At 43.9% G+C, this 18,616-nt stretch overlaps 1 protein-coding gene across 7 annotated transcripts in view; it reads right to left on the reverse strand.

Moving 5' to 3' along the window:
- The window catches only part of FOXP1 (forkhead box P1), a 213,530-nt gene that overhangs the window by 83,042 nt on the left and 111,872 nt on the right, over positions 1–18,616 (reverse strand). For 4 of the 7 annotated variants that reach the window (XM_023758106.1, XM_023758108.1, XM_023758109.1 and 1 more), the window contains exons 3-5: positions 7,793–7,930; positions 6,733–6,822; positions 1,304–1,457 (exon numbers count right to left, since the gene is read on the reverse strand). In XM_023758106.1, coding sequence (XP_023613874.1) covers positions 1,304–1,457; positions 6,733–6,822; positions 7,793–7,930 — 382 coding nt within the window. Of the gene's footprint in view, positions 1–1,303; positions 1,458–6,732; positions 6,823–7,792; positions 7,931–8,351; positions 9,485–9,546; positions 9,580–13,583; positions 13,607–18,616 lie in introns of those variants that run through there. The other 3 variants (XM_023758110.1, XM_014460048.2, XM_023758111.1) reach the window with 3 other exon arrangements.

Raw genomic sequence — 18,616 nt, forward strand, 5'->3', positions numbered from 1 at the left:
GTGCACCCACACCGCACAGGTGCACTCACCGCACAGGTGCACCCCCATTCGCACAGGTGCATCCACACGGCACAGGTGCTCTCACCACACAGGTGCACTCACCGCACAGGTGCACCCACACCGCACAGGTGCACCCACACCGCACAGGTGCACCTACACCGCACAGGTGCACTCACCACACAGGTGTACTCACCACACAGGTGCACTCACCGCACAGGCGCACTCCACAGGTGCACCCACACCACACAGGTGCACCCACACCGCACAGGTGCACCCACCACACAGGTGCACCCACACCGCACAGGCGCACCCACACCGCACAGGCGCACCCACACCGCACAGGTGCACCCACACCGCACAGGTGCACCCACACCACACAGGTGCACTCACTGCACAGGTGCACCTACACCGCACAGGTGCACTCACTGCACAGGTGCGCCCACACCGCACAGGTGCACTCACTGCACAGGTGCGCCCACACCACACAGGTGCACCCACACCGCACAGGTGCACCCACCGCACAAGTGCACCCACACCACACAGGTGCACTCACCACACAGGTGCACCCACACTGCACAGGTGCACCCACACCACACAGGTGCACTCACCACACAGGTGCACCCACACCACACAGGTGCTGTCACACCGCACAGGTGAAAGAGCTGCTTACACCAGGGGTGTCCTAAACACAGCAGAGTGCTAGCTTCTGATGCCCAACACCCAGTGGAATAACATGTCAATGGCTTCTCAAAAGAAAAATTTTAAATCTATAAAATCTTTTTATTTTTTGAAAGAACCTCAGTTTTTGAAGAAGAGCTAGAGATATACATCCTATCTGATCGGATGAGTGTACTAAACTGCTCAAAAATCAACAGTCAGATGAAGGTAAAAAAGAAAGAAAAAAAGAGAGGAAAACCAACAAAAACTTTTCATTTTTATAATCACACAAAAATAAACTGGACTCTAACCCTAGATATTAGAAAGTGGAATTTATAAAGCATGACTAAGATTTAAAACAGAACAAGTTACATGACATGAAATGCAGCTTAAAATGACTAAAAAAAAACCTTCAAGAAAATTCATTTGTAATTCCAAACTGAAAGCATTCCATCTGATTAAAATGCTGTCAGTGGGGGAGCACTGCTTTCCCCTCCCTCAGGGACCGGCTGAGCCCTCGGCCACCTGGGTCCCACTGGCGCCAGCAGTGTGGGGACTCCTCCCAGGTCTGCAGGGCTTCCTGGACAGTTCTCCAGGGGCAGGCGGGGCCCAGAAGATGGGCCCCGGCCTCGGCGTCCACACCCACCTTGCGAGAGGGGCTGCAGGGGCAGCGCGGGCTGGCCGGGCGGCAGTGACAGGAGGCCTTGGCGCTGCAGGGACAGGAGGTGCTGCTGCTGGAGCTGCTGCATCTGCAAGAGCTGCTGCTGGAAAGCCAGCTGCTGGGGAGCCACCTGCTGCTGCTGCAAGAGACCAGGCAGAGAGTGAGGCCGCGAACAGGCCAGGTGAGACCGCCCCACACACCCATCCATGTCCAGGAGAGAAGGGGCGCTGGGCGAGGGGCGCTCCCTGTCAAGGTGTCACCTGGTGTGAAAGGGACGCCCGCTCCCTCACCCAGCACGTGCTCTCCCTGGCTGTCAGCACCAGCACCGGGATCTCAGACCCCAGCAGGCCAGTGTGCAGGGACCCCAACTCTGGCCCCCGAGGGGCCACAGACAGCTGCCTCCCTCCCGCGCACGGGCGAGCTTTTAACTACTCTGTTTATCACTTCTGACATAAATAAATGAGAAAAAATCAGGCCTTTGAAGAAGAAAAACTTCATCTAATATTGTTAATTAGCCATGACAAACGATGAAATAACATTGTAAATCTTTCATAGAAACAGCCACTAGATTTTAATTACACACATTCATAATTTAGCAAACAACATCGTACTCAACTGTGTTTCATACGGAGACACCGAGCTTCAGGCCTCCACTCCGCTGGAGGCTCAGAAACCCTCCCCGCTTCCCTCCCCGGCTTTGGGCTTGGAAAGAAGGGCTCCACCGTTTGACAAATATCTTTTTGTTGATTGGACAATGACAGGAGGAAAACTTTTGTTGTGTAAAACATCAATACATCATTCCTGTGTTTAGCAGGCCTTGCTCCAGCCAAAAAAATTAATGTAGATTTCCTCGGTAATTATCTGAGTGATAGAAAGATAATACAGTGCAGCAGAACAAAAATAGAGGGAAATTATCTCATATCCTTAATCTGTGAGGAATCAGATCGAGGTGGAGGTCTCAGCCACATCATGGCTCACAATTCGGAAGGGAAGTTAACTCTTCCCAAACTGTAGCTCCCAAAAAAGATCATTTAGGCAAAGAACAAGATCCGTTTTCCTAAGTCTAAGTATTAATGAAAATATCAGGGAGACTTTGCAATGAACAGGACTACACAACCCCGCCAGAGCTTCTGAGAACTACACTTACAAACAACTGCATTCACTTAGCCTAAAGCACGACCGCGAGCCGATCCACCCGTGAATGTGTGCGGATCAAGGCCTCCTTGATGCAGAGATGAAGGGAAGAGAGAAATGATGGCTTCCTTTCGGCCTCCGTGTAGTTTATTTTACAGTAAAAAACCATCATTCTCATATTAGCAACCAATTTCAGACTTACTACCATGCCACTGAGAAAGTTAATTGAGTTTCACTCCAAAAAACAAATTCTATATCACTAACAACAAAAATTTAAATAAATTTAAATGAAAAGCCAGTGTTTTCATTTTAAGAACAGCATGCTTAAAATGATCCAATTGTTTTCACCCCTTCCCAAGTTATCACATTAATGTAAAACCCAATGATAGTTATATTCATGTCAAAATGATTTTTCTCTTCTTCAACAGATATTAATTCCCAGCGTTTTTAAAAAGGGGGGAAGGTAGACAAAATCCAACACTGATACCATAGAAGTTGGAGGATCTAACTCCTCTTGAAAAAGAAATAATGGGGGGTGGGTGTTGAAGTTTAGGGAGGGTGCTTCCTGTCTTACTGTAAATGAAATGTTTAAAGATGTTGTATTTATATAAAATGACTGATGGCTTTTCTGTTGTCACTGCAGCCATCCCTAGGAAAGCTCATGAAAGCTGTCCACGTTTGAAAAGCCAGGATATAAAAGTATACAAGGCCCATTGTCCAAAGAAAGAATTTAAAAGCAACACTGGCTGCCAAACTGCTCCCCACCCAGTTACCAAGCACAGGATACGAGCCCATTTGTTTACTTCTCACAATTGAACGCACACAAAAAAGGTCTCCGCGCAGTCCCCGCCACAGGTCAGCAGCCAGTGTTAAAAGGCTCAAATGCCCTGATAAACCTTGCATTTCGGATCCCCTCCCTGGAGCTGCAGTCAAAGGTCTGTTTTCCTTTCTTCGGCTCCTCCCTACTGCCTAACATAAACTGTCATAGCTGCCTGGGACAAATGGCCCTTTTAAAACAATCAACTGAACCTGCCTCACCCACACAGGATGGGAACTTTGTTTGTGGCCTGACTTACTGTTAATGCTGCCTTCTACTATCCACACCCATTCTGTGAGCAGTGGCGTAAGGAGCCGGCTGCATGGGGCTGCATCTGTCTCCTAAGGAAGGTCTCGGGTCTAACTCAGTGTGGAGCCTCACTTGCTCAAGGAAACATCTTTGAGGCAACTTCAGGGGAAAAGCAAGTCAAGGTTCATTGTTCTGGCCAAAGATCAAGCGACTTGTAGCAAAGGTAATCAAAAAAGGGAAAGGAAGGGAGGGGAGGAGGACCTGACAATTCAAAATTATGAGCCACTAATGACTGGGGATTCAGTGAATTAATATACTTGTTCCATCTGTCAACATCCAAGTTCAAACCTTGTTAAAGTCATAACCACTAGTCCACATCATGAAATTGATACCGTGTGACTCGGCCACCACCTGCATGCTAATTCAGGAGACACCTCAGGAAAGCGAGGGTCCTTCAGCCACGGTGACAGCACGTCCTGGCCACATCTCTTGGCGCTGGGAACATATCTTGGAATCCAAGACCTGCCCCTGGGTCTGTCCACCCTCGGGATGTTAAGGCAACGTATCTCCTGTCGCCCATGCCTTCAAAATGGAGGACAGAGTGCGACCACAGCTAACGTCATGTCCTGGAGATGCTAAAATGCTCCTGTAACGTCTCACCTCTTGGCTCAGGGACCAAGCATTCCTCTCCTCCCCCACCCCCCTCCCCACTCCGCCACCAGCAGCATGTCTGCAGGCCCGGATGCCCCTCTGACAGCAGCGATTTGGGAGAGTTAACTTTTATCCTTCCTTCTGCTGCATAACGTTCCCCTTCGCGTTTCTTTATCTGCCCTCGGAGCGCGTCTGCTTTCATGTTCCCCCAGCATGCAGACGTGCATTTCAAACCATGTCTTGCAGACCAAGTAAGAGGTTAATCAGAAGTGGCAACAGAAGGAAAAACACAATCCCTGGTAACTGATAAGAATGGCAGTGGCAGCCCTTTTTTGTTTGTCTTCAAATATAGAGTTAAAGATCTTTAAAAAACTAAATTTTGATGCCTTTGAAAAGAAAGAAGCACAAAATAACAACAGGGGGTTATAGCCTGTGAGCCACGGGGGAGAAACTCCATAATTCTCCTTCTCCCTTTTGAAGGCTGTTAGAAATCTGATTCAAAAAAGCAACAGCAGAAGGGAACCCTCTCGAGGCTGTAACCATTTCCTGTGATCATGCATAATGTGCTTCAAAAGTGGGTTTTTACCAATTCTGTTGATCAATTGCACCTCCTTCATATCCTCCTTTTCTCTGCTGTTTACATCTGATGTGACTCAATGACAAGCACTGGCTGAGGCTGTGAAACAGGCCTGTCATGTTGATTTATGGGCGCATCAAACCACAACTTGTCCAAACCGAAGCTCGCAGTTCATTAATTAGAGAGTTGTGACTTTGAAGTCAGCTTTCAGACTGTGGTTTTTAACATTTGGCTTAATTTATATGCTCTTGAATGTGGATCTCTAAGGAAAAAACTGAAATTCCCTTCTTGTCTTTGAACTTCTTTTGACCGCACAATAATCATTTCTTTGTCCAGAGTGATGCCTGCAATCCCAGAGTCATTAACGCGCATTGAACTGCCACTGATGAGTAAGCCCTACTGAATTAGAAAAACAGCCAGCAAAACAAAGCTGAGCGCCTCCTGCACAGTGATATCTCACAATTACATGCCTTCCCTCCCTGTGCCATTTCCATTTTAATTACTGTTAGTCCTTTAGATTTACATTTTAGACACTTTTTAATCTGTTCCCTTTTCTATTATAGCAGGACCCGGTAGCACGCCACTGTACACAAATGTGTCAGCACTTTCATTAAAGCACCTCCTCCCTGCACCCCGAAACGGCCCCTGCTCTACGGGGGTTGATATCCAGGCTGCTGAAGAGGACTCCAGGGCGAAAACTTGACAGGGCATGGAAAATGCACCCACTTTGTGTTGTGAGAGGAACCCACAAGGGAGAAGGGCCGGCTCATGCCCACTGTGTCAAATGAGTGCTGCCTGGCCTTCCACCCAGGGGAGGGAGGAGTCACCTGGGAGACTGCTTCCCACCAAGGAGAGCGGCCGCCTGCTTAGGGCCAGCGCAGAAGCCATTCAACTGGACTGTGAGCTGCTTCTCTGTCATTCCAAGGAGAAAACGCTCACATGAAAAGAATGCCCGTCACTGTCGGAATACGAGGAGGTCAGATACGTGGGGCAGCTCTGGGGTGGGTAGACAGAGGCCCTGATAATGCAGACAGGCACAAGGACACGCCCCCAATGACTGAGCCTCTCACACGCAGCCACACAGAAGGTCCCCCAAACCTTCCCATTCCTGGAGGCAATACTGTCCCCTACCTGGGCGGGGTGCCTCCTGCTATAACTCTGTGAACTTACAAAACACTGTGCACATGGCAGCTGCTGCGATACCTACTGTTTGCTGGGGAAACACATACAATCCAGGCAGGAGACTCTAATGCTAGCTGTGCCACTGCAGACTTGCTTTCAGCAGTTCTGATACGTACAACTCGCATGAAAAGTTAAACTGAGATTGTGGGATGGAGAATCTGGCTCTAACTTTCTTTTTTTTGTAAATCCTCACCTGAGGATACTTTTTCCATTGATTTTTTTTAGAGAGAGTAGGAGGGGAGGCGGGGAGAAACATCCATGTGAGAAGACACATCAATTGGTTGCCTCCTGCATGCACCCTACTGGGGATCAAACCTGCAACCCAGGTATGTGCCCTTGACCAGGAATCCATCCCGAGACCCTTTCTTGTGCAGGCTGACGCTCTAACCATTGAGCCCCACTGGCCAGGGCTTGCTCGAACTTTCTGGTTACCCAACCTCAGCACACACCCAAGCTCTCTGAGCTGGATATAATAATCAAGTGTGTGTCCAAATCAAATTTTCCTGAAAGCACTTCACTTCCCCCAGGTACATCTTGCAAAGGGGCCTGAAGGCTCTGACCAGGATCCCCCGCCCAGTGCTCCCAAGAGGTACACCTGCACCAGGATTATAAAATACGTGTCAGCAAACAAATGGAACCCAGAAAAACCGGAGCGAAAACAGGACAATAACTCTCGGTCTGGAAGCTGAGAACGATAGAGTCAGCTCAGTTGTGCAATCATTTAAAAGATGAATGACAGTTTAATAGCCACTAGATAGTCCTCTGGGATCTGTGGTTTGAAAGTAAAATATGTATTGTCGGTACCTCTTTAGGCTGTTTTCCAGCATGTTGTTGTTGTAAAAGTTGAAGCTGCAACTGCTCCTGTTGTTTTTTATAAAACTCCTGAAGCTGCTGCTACAAAGAAAAGAGAGGAGGTGAGTCAGGGGCGGCGCCGCCACTGTCCCTCTCGGTGCCGTACACACACTGAGATGTGAGGAACAGCCTCCTTTTATCTGCAATGGCCTGACCTTTAGTTTGAAACTCGACAATAAATTTCAGCGCACACTGACTATTCTTGGCATTATTGTTTGAAAAGTAATCCCCCAAATGAACTGATGAAAAACATACCATTTTCCACACAAACTAATTAAAATAAGGCAAGGGATGACCTTTGATTGTACAACAAAGGCAAACGCCCTTGCTGCGAGTCTGGTGAATCTCTCCTGTGAAACAGGCCGCACTTTCTCAGTGAAGGGGCTGGGGAGCGGGGCTGGCCCGAGTGCGCACACGCGCGCGCGTCAGAGGGCGGCCAGCTTCCCGGACTCCTAACCGGCCCACACCTGCCCGCAGCGCAGCCACCGCAGTACTCGGTCTCATCCTTTGCGTTCAGGGGTCCATGAAGTCTGAAGATTAGGTCTCCATGGTACAGTGGCAGCCAGGAATTCATTTCGGCATCAGCACAGGTGAAAGAATAAAGTCAACTATGTACCTTACAATTAGCCAACCCCAAAATGGTCTTTGTGTTTGAAAGAAAAACTCTAAGCTTCTTTGTGTTTGAAAGAAAAACTCTAAGCTTCCAGTTGAAATGGGACTGCGAGAGCTGCCCCATCCACTGCTCCCAAGGCTCCGCTCTGCTTTGATTCCCACGTTTAGAAGCCCCTAAGCCACACGAGCCTGAAAGGTCTTATTTCTACCAAGTCCCATTACAGCCCTAATCTCAGTCCAGGGGCTCTCCTGGCCAAACCTAGTGGCTACCAGGGGCTCTTTCGGGGATGCAGCCCATTGGTTCTTCAGGGCCCAGGGGCTGCCCCACCTTGGGCTCCGCTGTGCTTCCAGGAGGAGCGCGGGACCAGGTGCACAGGAGGGAGCAGAGGAAGATGGTTACCTGCTGGAGCATGAGGGCCTGCTGCTGCTGCAGGAGCACCTGGAGCTGCTGAGGGCTCAGCACTTGCTGCTGCAGGATCTGCTGCATCTGCTGGGGGGTGATCACTTGAGGTGTCATCATAGCCACTGACACGGGCACCTGGAAGGTTAACACAGCGTGAGCAGGAGCCAGGGAACCACACGCACACAGCACCCAGCCTTTCCAGGCTCAGCAGCTGCAGGCCGCCGGCTTCAAGAACTGACCGATTTCCCACACACAGTGTGCTGATCCAGAAGGGATGCAGCAACAGATCCTATTGAATCTATTAGGAAGTTCATTTCAAGTAAAAACAACAACAACAACAACAAAAAAAACAAAAAACAAAAAACAAAAAAAACAAAAGAAACCCCTGCAGCACTGACAGCTGTTCCAGGCAGTCTTGTAAGCAGACAAGGACTCAGGAAGATCTGGAGGTAGGTTAGAACGATCTCAATTTCTTGTTAAGAATGAGTTTTCCGTCACAATGAAGTTAACACAAACAAATTTTGTTTTAGAGAAGAAGGCAGATGGGAACCAGTACCTCCACAGCTGGAGCTCACATGAGCCACCACCTCTGTGGATCGCGATTTTAAGGACGATCAGATCAAGGAATGCTTAGCCTTGTGCATGGCTGACCCCTGGGCGCACCTCCTGCCCTCAGCACAGACCTTCCTATGATGCCTTTCCCCTTCCTTGTTCCCCGCACACAGATGTCTCAATTCCTCCAGACTCTGTGTGATACCAGTCGAGCTGCTTCCCATGACATTTCAGTGACAAACAGCTCCAGTGATGAACTTGATAGCATTTCATATTTGCAACTGTTAACACGTTTCTGCACGGGCATCTCGGCAAGGAACCTGCACACTGTATCTGAAAGGATGATGTCTTGTTCAGATAAAACACTGACATTAAAATGACAGGCTGTCTTGGCCAAGGTTACACAAATTGTATTCAAGCGGATACCTAATGACAATGCTATGAATTCTGCAAGCTTTCGAGAATGTAATTTAGCTATTCAAAATAATCACTGCACTTGTGTCTAATTTGCAGACTACATGAGAACCATTTTGTCAGACCCCGTAATACAAGAAGACTGTTTCATGAAAAATCACCCCCAAATAAAAAAGATAAGGAAAGGAAAAAAAAAACACAACAAAAAAGAAAAGACAAAACCTGTATGTCTCCTAACAGTAATATTTAAGCATCGTACTTTTCTTTAGTTTTTAATCAAACATGTGACAGCAAGAAGCAGTAAAGGATATACTTTGTTAAAAAGGATCTGCTGTCATCTCATGCATTACAATAAAAGGTAATAACATGTTTTGCACTTTGCCTGTGTGCCACTTAAAAAAAATCCGGCAGACAATAGCTGATCAGAAGATAAAAGAGTTTAAAAAATCTTTCAGGGCAGCAGTAAGCAAAAGCGAGAAATGCAGTATTAATTTTATGTAACATAATGTCTTAATATGCAGTTTATCTTGACTTTTTCACATGATTTGTCCTGTCATTTGCATAGCGAGCTCTCATTCCTAATTTCACAGTCATTATGCACTGATGTCCCGATTTCTCAGCATCACTAATTTTGATGAACTAAAAATGGTTCCTGAAGGTCAGATCCATGTACAGCAAACACCCTTCACTGCTGTCGCAGGCATGTTTCTGTGTGAGGATGTTTATGTGCAAGTTTCTCATTGTTTGGAAAACACTACCCAGCACATTTGAAAATTTTCACTAACCCAACTCCAGAAGGTCATCACGGAATCTTCCTATTGCGCGGCCTTTCAAATGTAGATGTAGATACATTGTAATTTAAAGCAGATGGGAATGGCTGAATTTTTTTACATGCAGAAAGGGACAGATGTATATGAGTGGATAAATTATCCTCTTAAAAAGACACTTGGAAGCACAAAATACCACAATGGTTCTCAGTGGACTCCCATTCACTCTAGGGCAGTGGTTCTCAACCTTCTGGCCCTTTAAATACAGTTCCTCATGTTGTGACCCAACCATAAAATTATTTTCGTTGCTACTTCATAACTGTAATGTTGCTACTGTTATGAATCGTAATGTAAGTATCTGATATGCAGGATGGTCTTAGGCGACCCCTGTGAAAGGGTCGTCCGACAGCCAAAGGGGTCGCGACCCACAGGTTGAGAACCGCTGCTCTAGGGCAAACACCAAGAAAAATCCATCAACACATTAGCCATCTAGACATTAATCCCAGTTACTCTACTTTGTCTTCATATAAGAAAAAGCATTTTGAAATTTTCAATATGTATCTGGGTGCCAATCACTATCTTGAGCTGTAAAGCTAACATATCACAATAGAAGTTTACTTTTCCTTGAGAGTTGCATCATCATACAGGGACACTTGATTAAGCAAACAAAAGAACCAAGTTTAAGGTTTCTTTTTTCCTCTGTGTTTCTTGGATGATGTACAATATAAATATCCTTGAGCCAAATTTCTGATGGTGATGAACAGGAAAATGGACAGGAATAGGGTGGTGTAAGATCTGAACTGGTGATGAACACGAAGTTAACGGTGTTACAACAGAAATCATCATAGCAACAGCATCTTGGTTAGAATTTTTAAAACAACTGTGGAAAGCCTATGCTAGAAAGACTACGAGGGAACTTTTGGGGCTACTCTAAATGCCCTCTGTCTTGATTGAGAGGGTAGTCACAAGGATGTATAAAATTATCAAAATATTTCCAACTGTGCAGGTAAAATGAGTGCATTTTATTTATAGTATGTAAATTATACTTCAATAAAATCAATTTAAAAAGTTAAAAGAAGGCTGACATATATAAAGATAATTTTGAAACCCTTACATACAGCCAATAATTTAACTCTTCCCATAGTTATTTATTCCATTTATGTAGTTGTGTTACAGAACAAAAAAGGGAACGTGGGTCTCTCCTTTTTCCCTTTGGACATTCGATGGAGGTGCTGAAAGCAGCAGGCACAGCCCAAGGAAAAAGAGGGAAGCAGCCTGCGGACCCTTCCCGGCTGGGGACGGTTCTGGATCATCACGAGTGGCTCTCACAGCCAATGGCCCTACCTCTGCTTTTATATCTGAAACCACATTTAACACCAGTTAGCTCTGAGCCTCCAAAGTGGACTTGAGCTTATTTATAAATGTGTTAAAACTGAGATTTCCTTTCCCTAAAGTTCCAACATGTCATGAAAATTGGTTACGGAAAGCTTTAGCAAACATACCCAAATGGACAGAAAACATTATGGGGTAGGGAAGGGGGGGGGCGGCACAGTTTAAGGCTTTAAATAGTTAAAAATTATAGCCTAGATATCCACTCCCTTAACTCCCAATGTCCAAGTTTTTCGTGCAGCCAGTCCCTACGAACACGAGGAATCAAAGGGCACGAGCACCAGCGAGAGGCTATTAGAGCCCACACTTTATTGCTCATTACTACTGAGGTCATTAGCAGCAAGAGGGATTGTACCGTCTTAACCTATTGATCACTGTAACTACTATCATTTAATCCTGTGTTGAATGTCTGGAAAGCGGCTAAAGGCACACAAGAGAGAGTGCTTTAGCATTGAGAAATATGGTCAAAGCTCAGAAATTACACTTTGATTCATAAAACCTAGCTAGTGGTTTAAATCAATAGTATTTAAAACAGTCATGTGAGTTTTTAACTACAGTGTTCTAATATTTATGGGCCCCTCTTTGAGAGTATTCAGTCAAAACTAAAACTTTTGGCTCCTAATTCTATGCCATCCCCCTTACCCTCCTTGAGAAAAACACACAGTCATTTCTGGTGTTTTTTTGTGTGTTACAAGGCTCATGCCTTCACTGGGAGTTCAACCTATTTCTTGATTTCTTTCTCAAATGACAACTTAAATATAATGAAAAAAGATTATGTCTGCGATACTGTAACTACCTTAACTGTTTGAGTATCTAGAAATGAGTATGTTTTCTGAGTTAACAATGAATCATAGAAGGAAATTTATGAAGAACTAGAATGATTCTGTCTAGCTGCCTTCAGGGATCAGAAATGCAAATTAAACTTGTGGCAGACATTTAAAGAATGCTAGCACACAAAACCGAATTTCTCACACACACACACACACACACACACACGCGCGCGCGCGCACACGCACACGCTCTGTGATACACTGTTGACTGATACCAACTGGGAGTGGCCGGTGTGCATAAACCTGCCCGAGTAGCAGAAACACAGCTGAGCTTGGGCCATGGGACGCTGCTAGTATGGGCATGTTGCCACCTTAATGCCAGAAAGTGGCAAAACGTTGTCAGCACAAACAAGTGCTGCTAAAAGCCCCTCCACTGCGGTACACATGCTGCCTGGTGCAGACCCTTTTACTTCACAATGACTCTAGCGTCTGAATGCTAGAAGACCACTACAATGACCGAGGACTTGTATGCATGCATATAAGCATAACCAATGGACACAAGACACTGGGGGGGGGGTAGGGGAAGCTGGGGGAAGGTCAAGGGGGGGGGAGGAGACAAATGTACTACTCTTTGTAATATTTTAAGCAATAAAAATAAAATAAAATAAAATGACTTGTATTACTGTTTTCTCTTATTCCTAAGGGGCATGGTATGTGATGGGAAGGGGAAAAAATCTTAAAGGCTAACAAATAAAAACACCCATAGAAACAATACTTATTTTTAATCTAGGAGACAATTGGAGGAATTGGGTGGGAGGGGAGAAGACACAACATAAATACTGAAAAATCACACTTTATCATTTTTTTGCTTTCTCTTTAGTTTATACTCATTTATCTACAAGGAAATACTACCCAGTATACACACATAAATTGGTTCGTCAACTTCTTCTCATAATTGCTATGTGTAGAAATAATAAAAATGAGAAGATAAAACATTTTAAGTACAGTTATTTCAATTATCTGGATTAATAATTTAGAAACCATTTTTAATCTCTGGCCTTTTACCACACGTATGTCCCAGGAAACTGGAGTGCCACAGAGACCTCGGGTTGAGTTTGGATGTTAACTGACCAGGTTAGGCACTGGTTCATCAAATAACCAGAGCAAATCAAATTAAATTAGAAGGCTCCAGAATATCAAAACAAAACCAAAGAAAATGGCTCCGCTAAAAAAACAAAACAAAACACACACACACACACACACACACACACACACGCACACACACAGAACTATGCCAAATTTTACAAAGCCATACAGAATAGAAGCCTATGTAGAAGAAACACCACCACTGTCCTGAGAAAGACAACAGTTTTCATAATTAATAAGCCAATGACTACAACTGGCATACTGTCAAACAGAAAAGTTAGGAAGCTTCTATCCATTCCTCATGGTATCTAGAAAGAACACGCACGCGCACACACACACACACACACGGAGATACCATGCTAGGTACCTGTATCACAGAGGAAAGAAAATACATTTCTGACATAATATTTCAGTCTTAAAAAAATAAAGCCTACTATTCATGTGGGAAGTATAATTCTGTTTCATTATAGAATTCTGCTTTTTGTATAACTCCTTTAGACTCAGCTACTTTGCCACAATACTGTAGGAAGCATGAAGGCAGGTAATGGTTGTTATATTAATGCAAAATCGGCTAAGCAGTGAGTCATTAGCATAACTGTTCTCTCAGTAACAATACAACTACCTATTAAAATTTTAGAAAAAAGGCCTCTTTAAAATGCAATTAGCATTTCATTTTTTTGCCATGTTGTTTATTGTAATCTATCAAGAAAGGCTATCTTTCTCTCAGAAAGGGTTGTGTGGCCGACTTGCCTGCCAATCAGGAGTTCTTCAGGTTATCAACCCGAACAAGCAATCTCCAGCAAGGCTCTCCAGCTCTTCTTTTGTCTTTAGATTTAAAGAGGAGCAGCAATTCCTGTTTGTTTACAGCGGAGGAGTTAGTGGAACCTCCACTGCTGTCCTCTAACATCCCGTGCACACAAGGTTACTCACTAAGTGCCAGCAGAATTGTCTTAGCTCCAATAAATATCAGCTTCATTTGCATAAAAATGTAAAGTTTACATAAATGAAATCACTTCTCCCATTAGCAATTGTTAAACATGAAAATAATCATCCAATAAGCACAGATGTTGCCAACCTAATATTATTATTATTTAAATCAAGAAAAATGAAGACTTTTTCTTCCCTCAATCTCTTCCTCCTGTAGGAGGGATGGAAAAATTTCAGTACACGTGAATTAAAGCTGCCACGACATTTTATATTAATAACAAAAATCATGTTTAAGTGCTGCAAATAGGAAGGGAGAAATATTCCAAAGTAGCTCAGAGAACCACAGAAACGATTCTGTCCAGATTCTGAGGTCTGGAAGGGAAGAGAATGAGGCCCTGGCTAAATAAGTCTCAATCCTATTTGAGACACATACACGATCAGAATGAAGCCTAACTTGTAGATATGGCTTAAATCAAAGGATACTATTAAATGCAGAAAAATAAAATGTTTATCTTTTGTCAATAAGAGATTTTTCTAAGACTGAGAATTAAATGTATAGCTCTGCTTTCTTCATGTTTTAACCAGCAGAGACAATATCAGAGGGAGCTTAACTGCAAATACCTATTGCCCCCCACATTATTGAGGCAGAAAGGGGACTATAACTGGATTGAAGCATGTAGGTAGGCCAAAATTAGATGATTCCAAAATTGGGTAAGGCCTTTTTTTTTTTTAGAATTACAACTTTTTTTTAGAATTACAACTTCAGTTTCTCAAATTGTGCAGTTTCTCACACGTATTCCCAACACCTTCACCTTATACATCACAGTTAAGCTAAGGGGTGCAAATTAGATTCTAATGAGAAAACATCAGTTGCTTCTTTGACAATCTCACCATTCACTGATTTATTTCTAATGAAGACAAAGCCCAACCAAAAGCTCCCAATGTGTTAAAGGTCAAAATATGTTCAAAAATACTTAGTAAAATCCAGGCAAATGGGAAAGCTGTGAGGACACGTCTCATGAAGCAGTGTGACAATTAAGAGTAATTTTACAAAAAGCCATCTTCAGGAGAAAGTATGAGAAATTAAGCTGCCACAACTGTAACAGGTTAGATGAAAAAAAAATCAAAATTTAATGTATTCTCCCCTGTGTCATCTTGTTTTGTCAAGACATCAAATAGAATTGGGAAGTACAAAATAACAAGCCCTTGAGAAATCAGAGAAGCCGACCTTTTTGATGTTGTTGACTTACCTTGTTCTCAGTTATTTGAACAATGATGTCTCAGATTGGAGGGCAAGATAAAACTTAAAAATTAAAACATGATACCAAGGTATTCTAAAAAAAGTGCACCACAACATTTAGCCCGCCTCTTCATGCTTTTAACGGGATTTGAAAATGAGGCACGATGCATGTTTGCTCTTCATTTTTCTCATTCTAAATTAACGTCTCTTCAAACAACTGCCAGGTTGGAAGAGGGACTCAAAGAAGATTATTCCTACAACCCTGAAGTCGAGGCCAGTTTACCTCTTTCCAAATAATTCCCCAGAGGACTGTTTAGCTAAGAGGTACCCGAGCTTTCTTTTTTCTTAAATAAAAGAAAATAAAGCTGAATTTTATGAGGAGGAAAAAAACGTACTGCACACTCCTCAATGAGTAAAACAAATGCCCAGAAATATCACACCGCTTCCAAGAAAAGGAACCTTTCACACTAAACAAAAACAAATTTAGCTCAGGGAGCTCAGACTGCCCCAGTCTAGCCATGCAGGTACACATACAACTACATGCCTTTGCCCTGAGACATCTACAGATCATCAGAACATAACTCCCAGACTCGTAGGAAATAATGTGTACAGAGACATAAAATCAACGTATCACAGAATGGCTGTTTTTATTCAGCTTCTCCTACTGGAGAATGCACGTGAACCACAAATGCAGCAGTTAAGAACATGTTTAAAGGTACGAACGGTAAATAACCCAGTATTTACAAGCACTAGGATTTGTAAAACCTGGACTAGTTAGCAGCCATTTAATGATTATAACGTCTTGTCATGGAATTCATATTTTAACATGTAACATGCACAGGCACTACTTAGGTATTTATTTACCTGAGCATTCTCTCATCATCTGTTGCTGCATTATCCCTTGCTACCTTCGTAAAGAACCACCTGAAGTGGACTCTACTTGGCTATTACACTTGCCCAGTTACTAAGAACATAGTTTTAAGTTTCTCTTTAGTGATGTTCATCTACAACTAAACCACATAATAAAATTAATTGCTCAACCTTCTTTTTGCCAATTCAAATTTTACTCAAATTTTATATCAAGCTCAGAAGCTGGTTACAATGTTCTCCCTTGGTTGTTTCAGAAACAGTTAACTCAAACACACTTCTGCCACATTAGCTCAGATAAATCTGTAATTTCACTGCTTTTAATTAATCTGGATTTTAATTTTTCTGTATCTTGCAAATGTGCGGAGGCTGGCTGGAAAGTTGTATAACTGGCCAGTGTCTTGAAAGAGTTTATCTTTCAAATGACAGCTCCTGACAACGTGCAAATACAAAGCAGCGATGGCAGGGTTTTGTTTTTTGAGGTACACTTAACTGCAAAAAAAAAAAAAATTTCAAGCCAACCATTCCTATCACAAGCTTTCTGATGATTTATGGTTTACCAACTGAGCAAGGTTACGCAACACTGCATGCCTTTAGATGCATTATTTCAGCTAGTTGAGATTTAATTAAGATCACAGCCTCTAAAATCCCTGTCAAATGAAAATTCTGAGAAGACAATACACTATATACCCTCATACAGAATGTTTCCAGTCCATCTTCTGGGAAAATATGAGTTAATCTTCGTTTCTATGGCTGCAGACAAAAAAGTTCACCAATTTTGTTTTCTTTTGACACTTCAGTTGTTTTCTATTATATGTCATGAGATCATTCCCTTCCAAGGAGGGAAGAAAAAAATCGAGAGTGAAACACATTGCAGAAAATGCACTTGACATTATTATCCAACATTATCATAGCTTAGCTATGATGTCATCACATTTTCATATGATCAGCCCATGTTTAGAAGTTTCATTTAATGAAATATGTTTATTTAAAAATACAACACAAACAGAAAGCCTACCTTTCTTGAATTACTCCGAGTAAATAACTGACATGCTATGTTTCTCATTTCCTTTACTGACCAACTTTTCATCAGATGAGCAGCACATATAGGTAGAAAAGCAAGTTCTTAGGGCAAATAAGAGAATATAAAGCCCACTGCTTTCACTCTATAAGTAGCCCTGAGTATAAAAAAAGTCTTTAAAATAGTTTTCTCCTTATAGATTGGTAAAGAAAAAATGTATAATCATGTGGCCCTTCACGTATTTTCATTTGCATCAGATTAATATTTGTTGCCTATCTCATGCCTTAGAAATGACAGGTGCTTGCAGTCTGGCTCTTGACAGGCCACTACACAAATAAGTGGCCGGCCTGAAAGGGCTAATGCAGTCCTAATGAACAATAAATCAACTGTGATTATCAAGTGTCAGCCGCTGCTTCTCAGTTCAGCTCCATCACATCCCAGAGTCAGCCAGTCGGGTCTCTGGGTAGGCAGTCTGTATTTTGGTTTCATTTTTACACAATTTTCACTGAAATGTGTCAGGCAGCAACAAAGAATCACATAAGAGAGAAGTAGACACTTTTTCAATGTATGCAAAGGGTGCCAATTTGGAGAATCTGCTTCTGTCTTCATTTGGTTTACTTAGTGATGAGTCAACGTTCAAGAAATATTCTTTTAAACAACAGCAGCAGCAACACATCAAATCCAAACCTAAAATCTTAACGTGATCGTGTTTGAGGGCTTTGACAATGACATCCTGGCTTGAACACTTTCCCACATACACTACCTTGAATGGCACACACATCCCTCTTGAAAATTTTATTACAAAACAACAAAAAAAATGAACAACAAAAAAAGCAATACAGGGCTGCTTCTAAAATAAAAACTTCACTTGATTTTTTAAAAATGGCTTCTTTAACACGGACTTCCTAATGATAAAATAAATGTAACATTTTTTTTCCTTAAGCAGATTAGTCACTGATAGTATGATTCACATTTCCTGTTATCAGGCTTAATTTCCCCCAGAAATGTGTCACTTCAGAATGCTGGAATCTATGGAAATGAGATGATTTGCATTTTTAAATTGGCTTGATTAGAATATTTGGTCTGTGCGGACAGGAATATAGAAGTATTAATATTTTACTTATAATGCAGGCCTTGAAGGAGTTAATCCCAAAGAGGAAGAGTCCCTATGTACTTTGCTCTAAAACTTTACCACCCACTTCCGAAGCTCCCCTTCGCCCCAGCGGCGCGCTGGGTGGGGGGCGGCCCCTCCCGCTGACCGGGGCCCCGGGCGCGCTGACAGCGGAGTCGGCGGCGCGGGGATGGAGGAGGCCGCGCCGCGCAGACTTCACGGCCCACAAAGGAACGCGACCGCGCGGGAGCCCCGACTGCGGGTCCCGCTCCGCGGGAGCGGCGGGCTTCGTCCCCCTCCTCCCCTCCCCTTTCCGTTCCCCTCCCCCGGGCTCCTTCCTCGGGCGCTACGCGACGCCCGCAGACGCAGAACAAGCAGAAAAAAAACTCCTCGGGACCAGAGCAGCGCCCCGCTCCACCCCTCCCGGCGAAGGCGCCCGGTGCGTTCACGGGCTCCCCCAGGGGCCACAGCTGACACCCCCGAGGTCCCCCCCGAAACCGGGTGGGCGGGGCCTGCACCCCAAGCGAGCCCCCGCGGGGGAAGAAATCGCGAAGGAAACCGGGGGCGCGCGAACCGGCGCGCGGGGACTTTCCTCCAACTCGGCGGCCCCCCGCCCC

Source organism: Myotis lucifugus, unplaced genomic scaffold (genome assembly GCF_000147115.1).
Source record: "Myotis lucifugus unplaced genomic scaffold, Myoluc2.0 scaffold_123, whole genome shotgun sequence".
In the NCBI taxonomy this organism is placed as follows: domain Eukaryota; kingdom Metazoa; phylum Chordata; class Mammalia; order Chiroptera; family Vespertilionidae; genus Myotis; species Myotis lucifugus.